The 18,077-nt window shown below is 35.5% G+C and overlaps 1 protein-coding gene across 1 annotated transcript; it reads right to left on the bottom strand.

Annotated features, from left to right (window-relative positions):
- Positions 1-755: 755 nt before the first annotated feature.
- On the bottom strand, positions 756-13,766 carry LOC120202396 (calcineurin subunit B-like). The gene is made up of 6 exons (XM_039202825.1): positions 13,575-13,766; positions 13,324-13,448; positions 13,111-13,207; positions 12,915-13,024; positions 12,232-12,306; positions 756-1,045 (listed from the first exon to the last, which is right to left on the bottom strand). Exons 1-6 carry the CDS (start codon positions 13,642-13,644, stop codon positions 995-997), a joined length of 528 nt encoding a protein of 175 aa, XP_039058756.1. The 5' UTR covers positions 13,645-13,766; the 3' UTR covers positions 756-994.
- Between the last annotated feature and the right edge of the window lie 4,311 nt (positions 13,767-18,077).

Below are 18,077 nucleotides of genomic sequence, written 5' to 3'. Positions count from 1 at the left end.
CAAAATACCCAGAAAACAGTTGGAGAAGAAGAGCTTCCTGGTAATAAGTTTATGGAAAATGATTTTTTTTTCTTTTAGTAAGTTAATATATTTTTTATGATTGGATATTGTACGCTAAAACAATTTCCGGTATCTTAATTATGTCACTGTTATAAAAATTATATAAATGTTAATCAAATCAAAAATATGACACGTTAACATTTAAGATATAAAATATATGTTTGGCCTATATTTGGAACACGCAATGATATATGTCACGTTAATATTTATATACATTTGAAAATATCATATTAAGATTTAAACATATGATAATATCACATTAACACTTATGATATATAATGTGTCATATCAAAATTGTAAATGTGTGACAATATCATGTTAATATTTTAAACATGTGATAATGTCACGATAATAATTCCGATAAAGGAAAAGTTCTATAAGCAATGGAATTCACAGAATTTTTCCCTATGTTTGGTTAAACAATTTGACAGATAGGCAATAAAAGGAGAAAGCGAGAAGTGTTGCAGGAAAAAGAAAAGAGATGAGAAACTTTGAGTTTGGTTGTAGTATTGGATGATTTTTTTTTAATTAGAATCAAATTAATGAAGTGTATAAATTTGAAGACTAAAATTGTTATTAAACAATAACATATCATCATTTTTATCAGCTAATGATCAAAATAAAAAAGACGTGACATTTGTGGTCAAATTTGCAGAGAAAAAAGTTTGGTGACCAAAGTGAAAAAACAGTAATAGTTTGATGACTAATGGTGTAGTATACCCCTTTCATCATGCTTTGGTCTCTTTTCTCGTCATCGTTAAAATTGTCAAACTAATGCAATCAAACATATGAGCAGAAACGCAGAAACTAATGCACAATATCAGTGGAGTTTGCATTAGGTCATACTGGATTAACTCTCAAGATAGTTAAAGTAGCCAAAATATAGTTCAATACGCCATAATATACTATATGACAGAGAATGGTTACCCGGAGTTTAGTCCACCGGAACCTCAACTTCCATCTTCAAACCGGAGCTTCCAAGAATCTGCAAGAAACACGGTCGAATTGCATGGAAATTTAAGAGCGAAGAATAAAAGGGAAAAAGAAAAACAGCTTGTACACACAGAGAACGTCACATGATAAATCTGAAAATTTGGCGGAAGATGTTAGCATTATCTTATTGACAGTATTACGAACGTAATATGATCACAAGGCTACGAGAAGACTTGAAAGAAAGCGAAGTGAACCGCAACCAGACTAATCCTAAAGCACTGATCATTTATCTAGAAGCTCAGATTATGCATCGTATGTCATTCCAAAAATGGTGAGAATATAATGCTAAGAGCTAGATGTACAGGAAATTTGCTAGAAGAGCAACAAAAATTGGATCTATGGAAATTAGGAAAATCGAGCTGATCGTCAGGGAATAACTCAAATGGACAAAAGCAAGTAACCACAGACAATGCCAACGAGTAGGCACAGACATGCAAAAAGTACACTCTTTTAACATGAGCACACCTAATTAAGACGTGACTAGGTTTGCTCTATTTGGGTCATGTCATGTTGTCCTCTCCTCAAGTTAACTTGTTCTCTTGCAAGGTACTCCAAATTTTGTTCATGTGCCGTTTGGATCAGACTAAAATTCACATGCACTTTTATTCACCAATAAGCACATGAAGAGTAGGAAAATATATATATCTTGATCAGGATTTAGTTAAATCAGACCAAGAAATGTCTAAATCTTAGTTTTGAGATTTCGATAGAGTAGGAAAATATAATTGCCTCATTGCTCCTTATTCTGGTGCTTTAAATCTAAGAGCATGCTAGTTTTTCTCCTTTTCAGCAGTCCTCCCCCGTGTTCTCAAAGCTTCTCAAAACCTCCTTGTATGGTACGGAAAACTTGCAGAACTTGAGAAACTAACATAGTTTAAAATAATAAGACAAGTTTTGTAACTAATGCATGATACCTCTTCACCTCTTATCATTCTATTCTTATATTTTTGCTTGCTAGAGAATCTAAAATAGTGGATACTGCCTTCTATTTCAACTGCTTTCCACAGTCTTTATCAACTAGAAACTAGATTTCAACTGGTAAACAAATTAGATCATAGTTATAAAGAAAAGGTTAAGTACTACATTCCAAGATGACCTGTAATGCTAGCTCAAATAGAGATTGGCCTGACAACTCTAATGAACATCCCTATCCTGAATAAAAGAAAAAAAGTTTTCCAAGAATCTGGTGTATTATCAATACATTACAAACAATAACTAAGCTATTCCTTACCACCATTGAACAAGCTGCATGCGTCATATTGTGCAACTGAACTCGAATTCAACACTATATTCTCAATAAGCTAGTAAACTTGAGATCCTCGTTTATGATACAACTACAGTCTACAATGTTCCCCATCACCATTGAATAAGCTACACGCATCATATTGTGCAACTGAGTTCAATTCAACACTATATTCTCACTCAGCTAGTAAAACTGAGATGCTCTTTTATAGTTTCTACTTAGTTCCTTTGGTCTTCCTCTGCTCTTAACATCGGTATCCTCTATTAAATTGTATACTCTCAAAAGTTAACAAGAAGCTGATATTTTCCTATTTCAGAATGGGGATACAGTTGTCTACTAGCTAAGCGTATTTATTTTGGAGCTTCAACAGAGATATGTCCATGATCATTTTTTTAGAAAGGTAAGAAAATTTATTCAGAAGCATAACTATCGTTATCATTCGGAAGGGGCCTTGTTAAAAAACCTTCCTCACCCTAATTGAAGGAAAAAGAGTGCACCCTAACCGAAAAACACTAGAACAAAACTGACTCGTGCCAAAACCAAAGCGAACGAACGGAAAAATGCTATACATAGGAGACCTAACCAAAAATCTCAACCTCTAACTCCACTTAGGCCTAGCAATCTTCTCCCTCAACCCGAGAATGCTCCACTCCTTAACAGAAGCAAGACCCACCATCACCCCAATCTCGTTGGCACCTGCACTCCACCTGAAAAAACCCCTCTACCCTATTGCCTTTTTGGCATACCAGTCCGCCATGGCATTGCATTTTCTAGGAACAAAATTAATAACCGCCTTCACCTGAGCCATACGAGAAGCAATAGGAAGAATCGAGGTGGACCATTCTCCAGAACCATAGAGACATTCGACAGCCAATTAACCAATACTTCACAGTCCAATTCAATTACCAGCCTATAATTAACAGACCAATTCGAAGCTATAAACCTGTCTAAGGCTTGCTCCACCGCCATCACCTCAGCCATCAATGAGGAAACATTACCAATACTTAATGACAACGAGAGAAGCAACTCACCCAAATTGTTTCGGAGGACACCCCTGTTGGAATTATAGAAATATATGATTCTGTAAATATCCTTTAATTAAGGGATTCTGTAAATATTTTACAATCACTTATTTTAAGGGATCATATCTCCTAGGATTAGTATCTTTCCTTTCTTAGAGTTTCCTACTTTAGAGAGATGATTTGTATATAAATATGTAATTTGTCCTATTGAAAAGAATAAGAAATACAGAGAATTACTCTGATTTCTACATGGTATCAGCTTAGGTTACGGTTTCTTTCCAACCTAGACGATGTCCACAACTTCTTCTCCTACTCCGGAGATCACTTCAAATCCATAAAATTTTTCTGGTTCTGCTGCTCAATCAGAAGGTAATCTGGTCATGAAAGAACCAGAAGGTAAACCTCATGCTACAGTTTTTTTCTCCTCCCAGTCGTCCCCTAATTGGATCTTCAATTCTGGTGTTACGGATCATATGACTGGTAATAAGGATTTGTTTTGCAATTTTTTTCCAAACTTTAGTAAGGCTGTCAAAACGGCTGATGGTTCTTTGTGCAAAATAGAAGGACATGACACTGTTATTCTCAATGACCAGATTGTACTTAAAAATGTCCCTCTTCGTACCAAATCTGGCTTGCAATCTCGTTTCCGTTAGTAAACTTTCCACCGACTTGCACTGCTCTGCAATTTTTAATGATATTGATTGTACTTTGCAGGCACTGAACTCGAAGAAGATGATTGGTAAGGCCAGCTTGCAGAATGGTCTCTACATTCTTCCTGTCTCTATTAAAACCGAAATCTCGAAATCTTTCACCGCTTTAGAAAAAGTTGATAATGTTATGTTATGGGCACTATCGTTTAGGTCATCCTAGTTTTCACTATCTTGCAAAAGTTTTTCCTGCTCTATTCATTCATAAAAGGCCAAATTTTTTTTCTTGCAAAGTTTGCTCTCTTGCCAAACATACTAAATCAACTTATTCTCCTTCTACATATAAGCCTTCCCACCCTTTTGCTTTGATCTACAGTGATATTTGGGGCCCTTCTCAGGTGAAGAATGCTGATAATTGTAAGTAGTTTATCACTTTCATTGATGATCACAGTAGGATAACTTGGATTTATTTGCTAAAAGATAAATCTGAAACTGCTGGTGTTTTTACCCAATTTTATAACATGGTTCTCACTCAATTTGGGTCTAAAATTCAGCTCTTTAAATCTGATAATGGCAGTGATTTTTTTGCTAAGTCTTTGGGTGCGTTTTTTAGGGAAAAAGGCATAGTTCAGATTAGTTCTTGTGTTAACACCCCACAACAAAACGGTATTGCCGAAAGAAAAAATAGACACCTCCTTGAAGTTGCTCGTTCTCTTCTATTTACCACTAATGTTCCAAAATATTTGTGGGGGAAGCCTTATTAACTGCCACATATTTAATCAATCGAATGCCTAGTAAGGTTTTACAATTTCAACACCTCAATCTATATTTTTGCATTACTTTCCCCATTTTAAACCTATCTCCTCCATTCTTCCCTTAAAATATTTGGTTGTACTGTTTTTATCCAAAACATTGCTCCTAATAAGTCCAAGTTAGATCCTAAATCATTAAAGTGTGTACTGATTGAGTATTCTTCACTTAAAGAAGGGTTATAAATGCTATCATCCTCCTTCAAAACGATTTTTTACCACTATGGATATAACATTTTATGAGCAGGTCTCTATTTCACTCAGGCTGAAATTCAGGGGGAGACATGAAAGGATTTTCAGCCACATCAGGTATCTCCTCCTACTCTTCATTCTCAACCTTCAGAATTGCCACCAATTTTGTTCTTACCTACAGATTTGTCACCTGTAACTACTCTCATTAATCCACCAGTAGTACCTATCACTACTTCACCCATACCCACTTTAAATACCCTTCCTGAAAATACACCTACTCCCATTCAAAATATTCCACAAACAACACCAATCAAACAGCTCCGTTTCTATACAAGGAAAAGAAAACATATTCCTAAGACTGTTTTGCAATCTGATGCTTGCCGAGAATTGGATTTGGGTCAACTGCCGAAATAGAAGAATAAATCAGTAAGTCCACTTCCCCTACTCTAGATGACTTCCCTATTGCTATTAGAAAAGGGGTTAGACAGTGCACCAAGCATCCTATTGAAAAATTTATTGGTTATAATTCATTGATGCCGTCTTTTCAAGCATTTACAGCAAACTTTGATAAAGAACAGGTTCCCACAAGCATAGCTGAAGCTCTAAAGGATTCAAAATGGAGAAGGCTATTGAAGAGCAAATTTGTGCACTAGAGAAAAAAGCTACTTGGACCGTTACGGACCTTCCTTAAGGAAAAAAGATTGTTGGTTGTAAATGGATCTTTACTGTAAAGTATAACTCCAATGGTAGCATCCAACGATACAAAGTGAGACTAGTGGCCAGAGGCTTTACACAAACATATGGGATAGATTTCACAGAAACTTTTGCACCTGTGGCGAAGCTGAATACTGTTCGAGTACTCCTAAGTTTGGCTATAAATTGCGATTGGAAATTACACAAACTTGATGTAAAAAACGTTTTCTTAATGGCAAGCTAGAAGAAGAAGTCTATATGAAATTGCCACCTGGCTTAAAGTCTGTTGAAGGAAGTAACAAGGTGTGCAAGCTCAACAAGTCTCTATACGGGTTAAAACAATCACCCAGAGCTTGGTTCGAGAGGTTCACTAAAGTCATCCTAAAAAACGGCTACAAGCAATCCCTCACCGATCATACTCTTTTCATCAAGGTAACTTCTACAAATAAGAAAGTTATCCTTATTGTGTACGTGGACGACATAATTCTTACCGGAGATGATGAAGAAGAGATTTGCAATTTGAAGTTGTTAAATAAGGAATTCGAAACCAAGGACTTGGGAAAGCTAAGGTATTTCCTAGGAATGGAGGTGGCAAGGTCAAAAGACTTGTGATCAACCAAAGAAAATATGTACTTGATTTACTCAAAGAAACTGGTTTTTTTGGTTGTAAGCCGAATGATACACCAATGGAGGCAAGCTTGAAATTTAACAAAGAAGATGGGTCCTTAGTAGACAAAGAGAAATTTCAAAGATTAGTTGGGAAACTAATTTATTTATCCTTGACAATGCCATATATAGCATTTCATGTAAATGTGATAAGTCAACACATGACTAATCCTACTGAAGAGCATATGGCAGCAGCAAATAGAATTCTTAAGTACTTGAAGAAAACTCCAGGGCACGGTTTAATGTTTAAGAAGACACAAGACAGAACTGCTAAGATCTTTACAGATTCTAGTTGGGCCGGAGACCTTACTGAAAGGAGATCAACTAGTGGCTACTGCACCTTTGTTTGGGGAAACCTTACAACTTGGAGAAGTAAGAAACAATCTGTTGTTTCAAGAAGTAGTGCTGAAGCTGAATTCAGAGCACTAGCATTGGAATATGCGACGGAATTTGGCTACTTAAACTACTGAAAGAACTTGTCACTAATCAAGAGGATCACTTTGAAGTTTTGTGTGATAATCAATCTGCTATTCAAATTGCCAAGAACCCAATTTAACATGATCGGACAAAGCATGTTGAGATTAATAGGCATTTTATTGCTGATCAAGTTAACAAAAAGACAGCCACACTTTCATACATTCCTTTAGAAGAACAAGTTGCAGACATTCTTACTAAGGCTTTGCCAAAGCCTGTTTTCAATAAATTCCTATTCAAGCTGGGATTATACAATGTATATTCTCCAGCTTGAGGGAGAGTGTAGGAATTATAGAAATATATGATTCTGTAAATATCATTTAATTAAGGGATTCTGTAAATATTCTACAATCCCTTATTTTAAGGGATCGTATCTCCTAGGATTAGTATATTTCCTTTCTTAGAGTTTCCTACTTTAGAGAATGATTTGTATATAAATATGTAATTTGTCCTATTGAAAAGAATAAGAAATTACGAATTACTCTGATTTCTACAACCCCCGATTCCCCTCGCCCCTCCGTTCGATCTCATAGCCCCATCTACATTAAATTTTAAGGAACCCGGAGGAGGAGGGCTCCAGGAAGATGCCACCAATTCAGTCTTCTTTCAAAAAATCTCATCTGAAGCACGGATAAGTCCACGATCAAATCCTCTTTCCTGAAAGTGGCCCCTTGGAACTTTTCTTCCAACCAACAAACCACTCTCACCTTGACAGAGAAGAACACCTGTTTCACATCCAACTTCTTCACGTTAAATACCAACTCATTTCTATAAAGCCATAACGACCAAATCACTGCTAGAGGGATGATACCCCAAACGGTTTTGCACTTAGAAACAGTAAAGAGAAGCTCCTTCCACATTGACAAAAATAATTTAGGATCATCAGGCAATGCAGTAGAAATTCCCCAGATTCCAAGGAAGGCTGCCCAAACTCTCCATGCAACATTACACGAGAATAATAAATGTAATACTGATTCCTCACCGTCCAAGCACATGGGACAGCAACTTTCTGCCGCCGACACTATTCCACGTTTCACAAGTTCGGAACGGACAGGAACCTGAGGAAGAGAACCCTCCAGACAAATGCCTCAACTTTTTTTTTGATAGGAATAGGAGGTCTCATTAAAAACTTCCCTCATAGTTGCCTCTTGAGAAGAGGCAACTAGCGGAAGGAGGAAAAGAGTACCTCAATATATTAATAAACCAAAATTACATACAACTATAATTTACATCATCACCCGAAATAAAATACCAAACATAACCACTAACACTAAGGACATTCAACCTATCCCCTCCTTAGCTAACTTGTCTGCCTCCCAATTACAAGCCCTAGGAATCAGCCTAACCATAATATCCCTACCAAAAATTACCTCCCCAATTTCCCGAACCAAAGAACTGAAGAACGAAGGGGCCTCAGAAGGCCTGAAAATCCAATCAACTGCAGTTTTACAATCACTTTCGAGAATAAGTCTTCCCTTCAACGCCCAATCCGAATGTAGAAATAGATCAATTCCTTCTTTAATGGCTTTCAACTCAGCAAACAGAGGAGGACCAGGTCCGATAGGCTTAGAGAAATAGATCACGATAGAGCCATTCGAATCTCTCAACAGACCTCCAATTCCACCCTGCAAACCATCACTTCTAACAGCCCCATCCACATTGAATTTATAAAAATCAGGTGGAGGTGGATACCAGCACAGATCCTTTTTCTTCTTGTGCAAATTAACTGCTAAACCATCTGCAAGCCTTGGATCTCCTATTAATAAATCTACTTGGATGTTAGCTTTAGGAAATTTAGCTAGAAACCATTTGGCCAGCCTGAATCTGCAAATGAAGAACAGTGTAGATCTCTCAAAATTCCATTTTTCAAACACCACTAAGTTCCTAGCCTTCCAAATCGACCACATAACAACACCTTGGATGAAATTCCAAATAGGAGAAGAAGCCTTCAAAACAGACCATGAACTAAGTAGAGACGGGGGATCTTTGGGCAGAACAGTATTAACCTCCCATAAATTGATGAACAAGTTCCACAACTCCCAAGCAACAGTACAAAACATAAATAAATGGGGAATTGTTTCTTCCTCCTTTTGGCATAGAGGACATAATAACTCTTCCAAAGGAACACCTCTTTTCTTCAATTCCACTCTAACAGCTAATTTTTGATGAGATAATTGCCATAAAAATGTTTCAACTTTTGGGGGAGCCAATCCAGACCAAACCCATTTCTTCCACTGAAAATTTCCTCCAGAGCTACGAATAAGAGCTGATCTATAGGCCTTAACTTTGAACAAACCATCTCCACTCCCTGACCAAGTTAGAAAATCATCAACAGTATCAATCAAAACAATATTATCAATCAAAGTCATTAGAGATATCCATTGATCCAATTCCCAATCGCATAAATTTCTCCTCAGACAAATATTCCAACTCCAACAATTATTATCATAACAGCCAAAGTCCACAACTTTCCTCGTTTTGTTAATCGATAAAGCATAAATCCTAGGAAATTGTTCTTTTAAGGTGAAATTATTTGTCCAAATGTCATTCCAGAATTCGATTGATCTAACATTCCCCACTTGGATCTTGGAATTGGACCTCAAACAATTTCCAATATCGTCCTTTTTCTCATAATTATTCACAATTCCCCTCCATATCCATGAATCTTGCGGGTTAACAGCCTTATTAATTGCAAGAGACAAATTGCTAATATTGTGCTTGCAACAGATCATCTTCTTCCACTGAGAATGTTTATCATTAGCAAACTTCCAAACCCACTTCCCCAGAAGCACTCTATCCGCCATCGACAAATCCAGGACACCCAAACCACCCTCCTCATACGGTTGACACACAATTTTCCAATTCACCCAATGAATCCGCTTCTTCAAGGGATCGTCCCCCCAAAGGAATTTAGCCATAAGAGAATTCAACTTTTGGTTAGTCTTTAGAGGGATTTTGAAAATAGAGAGGAAGAAAATTGGCAAGGACGACAAAACAGACTTCACTAATACTAATCTCCCTGCCATCGATAATGATATTGCTTTCCAGCCCTCTAATTTGCTATTGAACTTCTGCAGAACTGGTTCCCACAACAGATCTGAGTTTCTGTAAGTACCTATCGGTAAACCAAGATATGTCATAGGAAGAGCCCCCACACCACAACCTGCGATCGTTGCTCATTCCTTTATAACCTCCTCATCCATATTAATTCCAAATAACTTGCTCTTAGATAAATTAAGTTGAAGGCCTGACATTAAACCAAAGACCCTCAAGACTCTCCTAATATTCATAATTTGGGCAGAAGAGTCCCTGCAGAAAAGTATTAAGTCATCTGCGAATTGTAGATGCGTCAAATGATACTTATTTTCCGCCCTACCAACACTAAACCCTTCAAACAGAGCACAATCAGCAGCCTTAATCAACATTAGATTCAGTAATTCCCCAACAATATTGAACAGCATAGGAGACAAACTACAGCCTTGTCTCAACCCTTTCCCCATCTTGAATTCATTAGTCGGAGAACCATTAACAAGAACAGAAATTGAAGCAGAGGAGATGCACAAATCAATCCAAGAAATCCACCTATTTCCAAAACCCATAATTCTCAGAAGTCTCAACAAGATCGGCCATTCCACCAAATCATAAGCCCTTCGGAAGTCCACCTTGAATACAACACCTTTCCTCCCTTTTTTCCTCCAATCATCAATGACTTCATTAGCCAAAAAAGCACAGTCCAGTAGCTGTCTTCCGGGAATGAAGGCGAACTGAGACGGACTAACCAGAACATTAATAACAGCCGCAAGCCTTCTAACTAGGACTTTGGAAATTATTTTATACAGACTGCCAACTAAGCTTATCGGTCTGTAATCTTCTATACCTTCAGGATTTCTGATCTTTGGAATCAACGTTAGGAATGAATGATTGACCCCATGCTCCCAGTTCCTTCCATTATAAAAGTCTTCTACAAATTTCATAATATATGGCTTCAGAGATGGCCAAAAATTCTTAAAGAAACCCATGGTGAAACCATCTGGCCCCGGTGCTTTGGCACTATCCGAGTGGAAAACTGCCTCCCATACTTCCTGTTCTGAGAATCTAACTTCAAGAAGCTTCTTTTGTTCATCTGTCAATTTAGCAAAATTCAAATCAATTTTGTCCACCTCTAGGGTTGTTACCGAGTTAAAATTGTCCTTGAAATAATCAAAAACAAAGCCTCTCAACTGATCCGGTCTGAAATAAAATCCTCTGCTACCTTCAATGAAGAAATAGTGTTATACCTATTCCTATTCAAAGCACACATGTGAAAAAACTTTGTGTTTCTATCCCCCTCAATACTCCATTTCACTCTTGACCTCTGTAACCAAATGCTCTCCTCCTTCCTATGCAAATTCCACAGCTCCTTCCTCGAAACAACCAGCAAGTCCCATTCTTGAAAAAAAGTCCCCTCTTCCTGTAGCTTCACCTAGCCAGATCAGCGCCTTCCAGTAGAAATCTGCTCTTCTCGATGGAAATTGCAGAGCCTCTGTAGCCTTTGCCGTGTAACTCCCATCTGATGTCCCCTTCCACTTAAACTTGTCAAAACCAGAACCAGGGCTGTCAAACTCCACCAGTAAACGAAATAGCTCCTCGTACTACTCTCTCTCCCAGCCAAAAACATTCCTTCTAAACTGGATATCCCAGACCCAACCAGAATTTGTTTTGGTTCCGAAGTCCACCACTGTCCCTTCCTTATTCACAGCAAGAGCAAACATCCTAGGGAAAGCGGTCATAAGCAGGCGGTTACCAATCCAAAGGTCTTGCCAGAACTTTACTCTCTTCCCATCGCCTACTTTAATTATACAATAATCTCTTAAGCTTTGCTCCCCAATCTTTAAGTCAAAAGTCTTTAGAATATCACGCCATATCCAGGACACACCACTATCCCTCGGGTTAGGAGGACAGATATCACCCGGATCTAAGTTATACTTTGCTGCCACAGTGCGTTTCCAAAGAGAGGAGTCTTCCCAACCAAAAAGCCAGCACCATTTCCCGAGCAGACCATAATTCTTAATCCTTAGATCACTAATACCGAGACCTCCCCAAACAATCGGCTTACAGACATCCAACCATTTTACCCAATGGATCCCTTTTCTGTCTAGCGAGCAACCCCAAAGAAATCTCGAGAAAATGCTATTCAATTTAGTGTAAACCAATGCCGGCAGTTTGAACATTGAAAGAAAATAAACCGGAAAATTAGATAGTACTATTAAAGGGTAAAATTTCAAGCAATAAATTCTTCAAGTTAACCATCTACTACGCATATAATAGATTTTGAAACAACTCCTTTTGCCTTGATATCACATTATTAGCCTTGTTAAGTTAAAACAAAATGAAAGTATGAAACTATTCAAGTGCTGAAACACCAAAAATATCACATATAAAGTCAATGTTACCTTTACAAAGTCTGACAGAACTAACAGGGACTCCTTAGTGTAACCTGCTTCCTCAAGAACTTGAGTCAAAACTTGCTGTGCCAATAGCCAAATACAAAATGCAAATTGAGTGTAAAGCAACCAGATCTAAATATTCTAATTTCTAGTAACAAAAAGATTTTAATCCACAACACTGCATACAGAATTTGTATCTCGCCTCTCGGCATAATAAAAATACTTTGCAGTTAGTAAAAGGAGACGTTTCTAATAACAAATGAAACAATGGGCTAAAGAAACATTCATATCTGTCAGTCCCATCACTAATAATCCAAGAAAAAAACTTTTGCAGACCTGTAACAGCATATCTCTTTACAATAAATTAAATCACAAAGAGAACAATGAATTTTAAGTGCTTCTGAGATTGTGACCCGTTTTCTCCATCTACATCGTCCTTTCTTCAACATTGATTTGTTTGGTGAGTGGTTAATGTGAGGAGCTAGTAAAAAGGCACGATACTTTAGCTGATCATTTGTTTTAAAAAGATAATTATCTCAAAACTTATTCTTAGAAACAGAAGCTTATGATATTTTCCGACTAAAAGAGCAATAGAGTGACACACAATGACGCAAAAAAGAAAAAGTATTCGTCCAGTTAATTAAAAAAGATAAACATTGAAAGAAAAATCAATCAAGAACTATACTAACCTTACTCTGCTTTTCAGATATGAATTGGCCAGTCAAATCATGCAAAACATCCAACATGTCATTAAAGTTAACTTTCCCATTGCCATCTGAATCATACACCTTGAATATAACTACAAAACAAATTTGCAAATCTCAGTTTTTGAAAGAAGCAATTAACTAAATTTGATATTATTTAACAAAAATGTGGAATCATTACATTCGATTTTTTGTTGCAAAGTAGCACGAGGACTAAATGCAGACAAAAACGCTACGAATTCCTTGAAATTCAATCCATCTACCATCCTTAACAATCTCTGCATAATTTTCCAAAAACATAATTTCACCATAAAAGCACACTAACAACTCACACTATAAAGAAAATAAATGAACAAATTGGTTTCTTTTTAAAAAAGAAAAGAAAAGCAAAAACCTGAGAGAGAGGATTAACAGCAAACTCAGGCACGGACAAGAACTCCTCGGAGGAGACGAAACCGCCGCCTTTTCGATCCAGCTGGCAGAATCTCTTGTACAGAGAAACGATCTCCTGCTGCGAAACTGCAGATCAACCAGAAAAACACACACACAATACACAATCAAAGGCTATGAAACGAGTAAGTCGCAACAAGATCAAACTTCGAAAAGTAAATCTAAGCAAAATGGCTGCGAGAGTGAGTCATTTACACGAGTTGTTACAGTGTTGCTGTACTTCTTCGATATCGTACTGAGTCAGCATCGACGAGGAGTTGCCCATTGAAATTTTTCCGGTGAAAGAGAGTTTTGATTCCAAAATTTGTAATAAAAAAAAACGTTTGATTCAGTAATATTCAAACAATGATTTGTTTCGTCTTTGCTGTAGAGACGTGGAAGGGGAAGTAAGCGGATGTAAATGAGGGTATTTGGGTGGTAGGCGCGTGGATGTAAGGCGCGTAACATTGGCGTTTGAATATTGGGTAGTTTAGCAGTAGTTTATATGAAAGTTAATACGCTGATCGAGAACAAGGAGAAATTGTAACGAATAGGAGCTTGTACTTTCCTTTTCCTTCTTGGGCCGTCGTGTTGGACGCTAATTTACCGAAATAAACAATTTATTAAAATGGTGAAGTATATAAATAGTCTCATAATTATAGAGTATTATTTTATTAAGTCATTCGATAATTAAAAATTATAAAATGATCTTATAACCATAGAGTCAATTATTAAAAATTATAAAATAGTCACCAATTATTCATTATATTCCAAACTCATACTTTTTCTTTAAAAAATTAGTGGTCATCTGAGGTAGACGTCATCGTGATGGTTGAAATATGATAATTGTTTGAGGTTTTTAGGATCATATTTTATCCTATCACAATCATCAAGTTAACATTCAACTTAAAATATTGTCAATTTTTAACAAAAAATAATGACTTTGAAACATAATGAATAGTCAGGTGATCATTTTATAATTTTTAATAGTCGAAGGACTCAATAAAATAATATTTTATAATTGAAGAATCATTATAACTTTTAATAATTGAGAGACTTAATAAAGTAGTATCATACAATGAAGGATCATTTATGTATTCACTAAGAGGACACTAGAGCTTGTCACTAAGAGGACTCTACCCGGTTGGTGAAGGAGCAGGTTACGCCGGTGGGATTGTAAGTGCAGCAGTCGATGGCATGTATACCGGTTTCTCCGTGGCAAAACGAATTAATTTTTCACGGCGACGTAGATTCGGTTCCGGGTAAGGCTCAGAGTGCCGGAGTGGTGAGGTACTTGAAAGGACCTGTTGCACTTCTTGTTTTCACAGCTCCATTTTAACCCAACACATTGGCCATGGAAGATCAAATAGAGGTCTGTAGCTGCTAAACTAACCCAAGACATTCTCTGTTTTCTAGTTTCTTTGTCTTCTCCTAATGGGAATCCTATAATTCATTATTATTTAATTAACCTAGTAAAAAATATATTATTTTATTTATTTATTTTTCATTGGTTAGAATATTAAAGTACATTTAGGTTGGCCTGGTATCCTATGCCAAATACATTTAATAAACGATCTGAGTCGAGTTCGAGTATTACTGAGTTCGACTCGACTCGAAAACTCTGAAATGAAGCTTGACTCGACTCGAACACTAATTTTAAGCTAGACTCGAACTCGAAATTCTGAACTGAAGCTCATGAACAGCTCGAAATAAAAAAAAATCTTAAACTTAACTCGATTGAAGCCTCAAACTCGAACTCGAACCTTAAATACATGAAAATCTGAATGTATTTTAAAAAAAATCAATACATAAATATAAATATTAATAATATTAATAATTTATTTTTTTTAAAAAAATAAAATCTTAATATATTATATTTTCGAGCTGCTCGCGAGTTTTTTGAGTCGAATATTAAGTAGCTCGTTTCGGCTCGTTAAGAACTCGAGTCGAGCTCGAGCTCGAGCTCGATTCGAGTCCATCCGATCCGAGTATTTATCGAGCCTTGATCGAGTCAATTTCGAATAGCTCGCAATCTGTCGCGCCTCATTTGCAGCCCTAATCCGGACAACTTCTTTGATCATTTCATTTTTTTGTTAATTTTATATTTACAAGTTCCTTTATGCCTTATAATTGTCATGTGTGACATGAAAGCCATAATTAAATAAATATTGAAATTCATTATAAAATAGTTGTTAATCTATACTTGTTTTTTCCCTCATAATGTAAACATACACTCATTATCTTATAAGTTTGCTTTATCTGAAATCATAAGAAACAAAATTGTCACCCCATGCTCACATGTTAATTGGCACCACATGTATACATTGATGATATAATTTAGGGTAAAGTACACTCATAAAATTATGCGGATATTTATATTAAGTTTTTATTAAATCACTTAATTATTTAGGGGTAAAGTACATAGATGGACCCCAACTATATGGTATTATAGTCGAGAGACTCAATAAAACAATACCCTATAGTCGAGGGGTCATTTATATTCTTTACCCATTATTTAAATGATGTTAGTTAAATTATTTATCATTAGCATTTGACGTAGAAGTTTATATGTGTCATCATCTAATTAGAAAAAAATATTTATTAAATGTAATTTAAATTAATATAATATGTAATTATATTAATTTCATCAACTATTACATCAGTTCTTTTAAATGGTAATGAAATATAACGTAATTGGTATCATTTAAATAATTAAAGGAATTGATTAATAAAATAATAAAATCAATAAGTAAATTAAGTTCTCTCATAATTAAGTGGTTATTAATAAAATTTGTCCAATAATTTATGCTATTTATACATAAAGAAAAATGAAATAAGAACAAGAATAATAGAAGGGCCAAAGCAAGGGAAAGCTACATGTCAACTAATGAGACAATACGAAAGGATCGTCACACCACATGCAAACTCTGCTAATAACTTGGTGCCTCGAAATCTTTAACCATACTCGACAGGTAAAGGTCCAAATTTGGAACCATTTGTCACTAAAAGAAAATGCATGAACTTATTAGGAAAAATAATTAAGAAAATGGTTGCAGCCGAATGGTGTGGTCCAAAATGTGAAAGTTCAACTTGTAAGGGGAAAAGGGACTCATCTCCATGTGCCACATGATGATGCCCCTCAAGGAGACATTCATCCTTTACGTGTGATATCGATGCAATGCGGTTATAGAGGTACCGAATTCGGAAAAAGAAAATAATAACAATTTTGGGATTAAAATTAAATTATTACAAATTTTATTAGAATTAAAATATAATTTTATTATTATATTAATTTATAATATTATGGTTTTTAAGATTAAATTAAAATTTTATCATTTGAGTTGATCAAAGTATAATTTTATCATGTGTCAAATTTCTTTTATGATCTAAGAGTTGGATTTAATCGATTTTGATATATTAATACAATGAAGATCTTAAAAGAGATTTGATATAAAAAAAAATTAAAAGATCAACCTCTCCCTCCCATCCCTCCACTTCCGACAGTTAAGGGTCACAATCGGTTGAGTTTTGAATTGAAGCAGAACGAGGAACTCAATGGTGACGATTGTATAACGTACGAACAACTAGATTCGTCGTAATCGTCATAAAACAGAAAAGGAAAATCTCAAAATTCGAAGACCTTTCGCGGTATTTTTCACGACGATCTACAGAGTTTCGTGGTGAGTGGAGAATTGGATTTTGATCGCGACGATAAAACAATTCTGATAGTGTTAACGGTGACAATTATAGACTAAAGGTGACTGATCGACAGTGGAAAAAATAAATTTTGAGTTTTCGTTTTAAATTATAATATTAAGTGTGTGTTTAAATAATTTTTTTAAAATTCTAAAAAAATATCAAGTGCCAGATAACGATTAAACCTAATTACGATCCAGAAACTTAAAAATATAATATTAAAAACATTAAATATTTTTTAAAGGAAAAACTTTTTAAACATCAAAAATTAATTTAAGATATAATTTAAATATATATTTTTAGACATCATAAATTAATTGAATATATAATTTAAATATTTATTTTTGTATGAAGTACATCAAAATAAGAGAAGTTGTCTTCATCTCGGAAGTTGTGAGAATGGAAGCTCTAAAAATCACAACATAAGAGGTGGCGCGAAAACGACGTCATTCTTAGTCCCTCTCAACTGAAAAACCGTTTTCTTTTCCATTTAAATTTCTTTTCTCTTCATTTCTTCATCCCTTCCTCGAAATTATATCTCCCAATAAAAATTTCTCTTAGAAAAAGAAAAAAAAATCGGTGTCCATCTCTTGCGTCTGACCAGTCTCCGGCGATCTGGCCTTTCTTATCAGGCAATCACCCTATTGATTTCAAATTTTATCTTGAATTCAAATAGTATAAGTTTTTTTTTTGTGATTGAACTATTTGGAACAATGTTGAGATCCATGAAGGTGAGATTTTTTTTCTTCTTCTTTTTAAAAAAATCAGTATTCTTTCTTCTTTTTTCTTTATTATGAGATATATCATAAATGTCGAAATTAATTTTCAGCTTTATGCTTTGTTTTGTTCGTTTTCCGTAGATCACCGAATTATGATAAATAAAGAGCAAAAGGAAGCAATTTTTTTTTAAAACACTAGATTAGATTAGTTTGAAGTAATCCAGTTTGTTGCTATTTTTAGCAGTTGGATTCAATGTACAATCTCTGCAACTTTCTTGCAGAGAGATTTACATGAAGTTTTGTT

The sequence above is a fragment of the Hibiscus syriacus genome, unplaced genomic scaffold (genome assembly GCF_006381635.1).
Source record: "Hibiscus syriacus cultivar Baekdansim isolate YM2019G1 unplaced genomic scaffold, ASM638163v2 tig00000340_pilon, whole genome shotgun sequence".
NCBI classification, from domain to species: Eukaryota; Viridiplantae; Streptophyta; class Magnoliopsida; order Malvales; family Malvaceae; genus Hibiscus; species Hibiscus syriacus.
The sequence above is the reverse complement of the archived record's forward strand: the minus strand, read 5'-3'. Positions and strand labels throughout refer to the sequence as shown.

Bases quoted from the DNA above. Each gene is read 5' to 3' on its own strand.
- LOC120202396 (XM_039202825.1), bottom strand. From the start codon at position 13,644: ATGGGCAACTCCTCGTCGATGCTGACTCAGTACGATATCGAAGAAGTA. The intron at 13,208-13,323 runs GTTTTTGCTTTT...AAAATTATGCAG, and splicing joins CTGTTAATCCTCTCTCTCAG to AGATTGTTAAGGATGGTAGA. The intron at 1,046-12,231 runs GTAACATTGACT...TGTTTCTTGCAG, and splicing joins TTCTGTCAGACTTTGTAAAG to ATTCTTGGAAGCTCCGGTTT.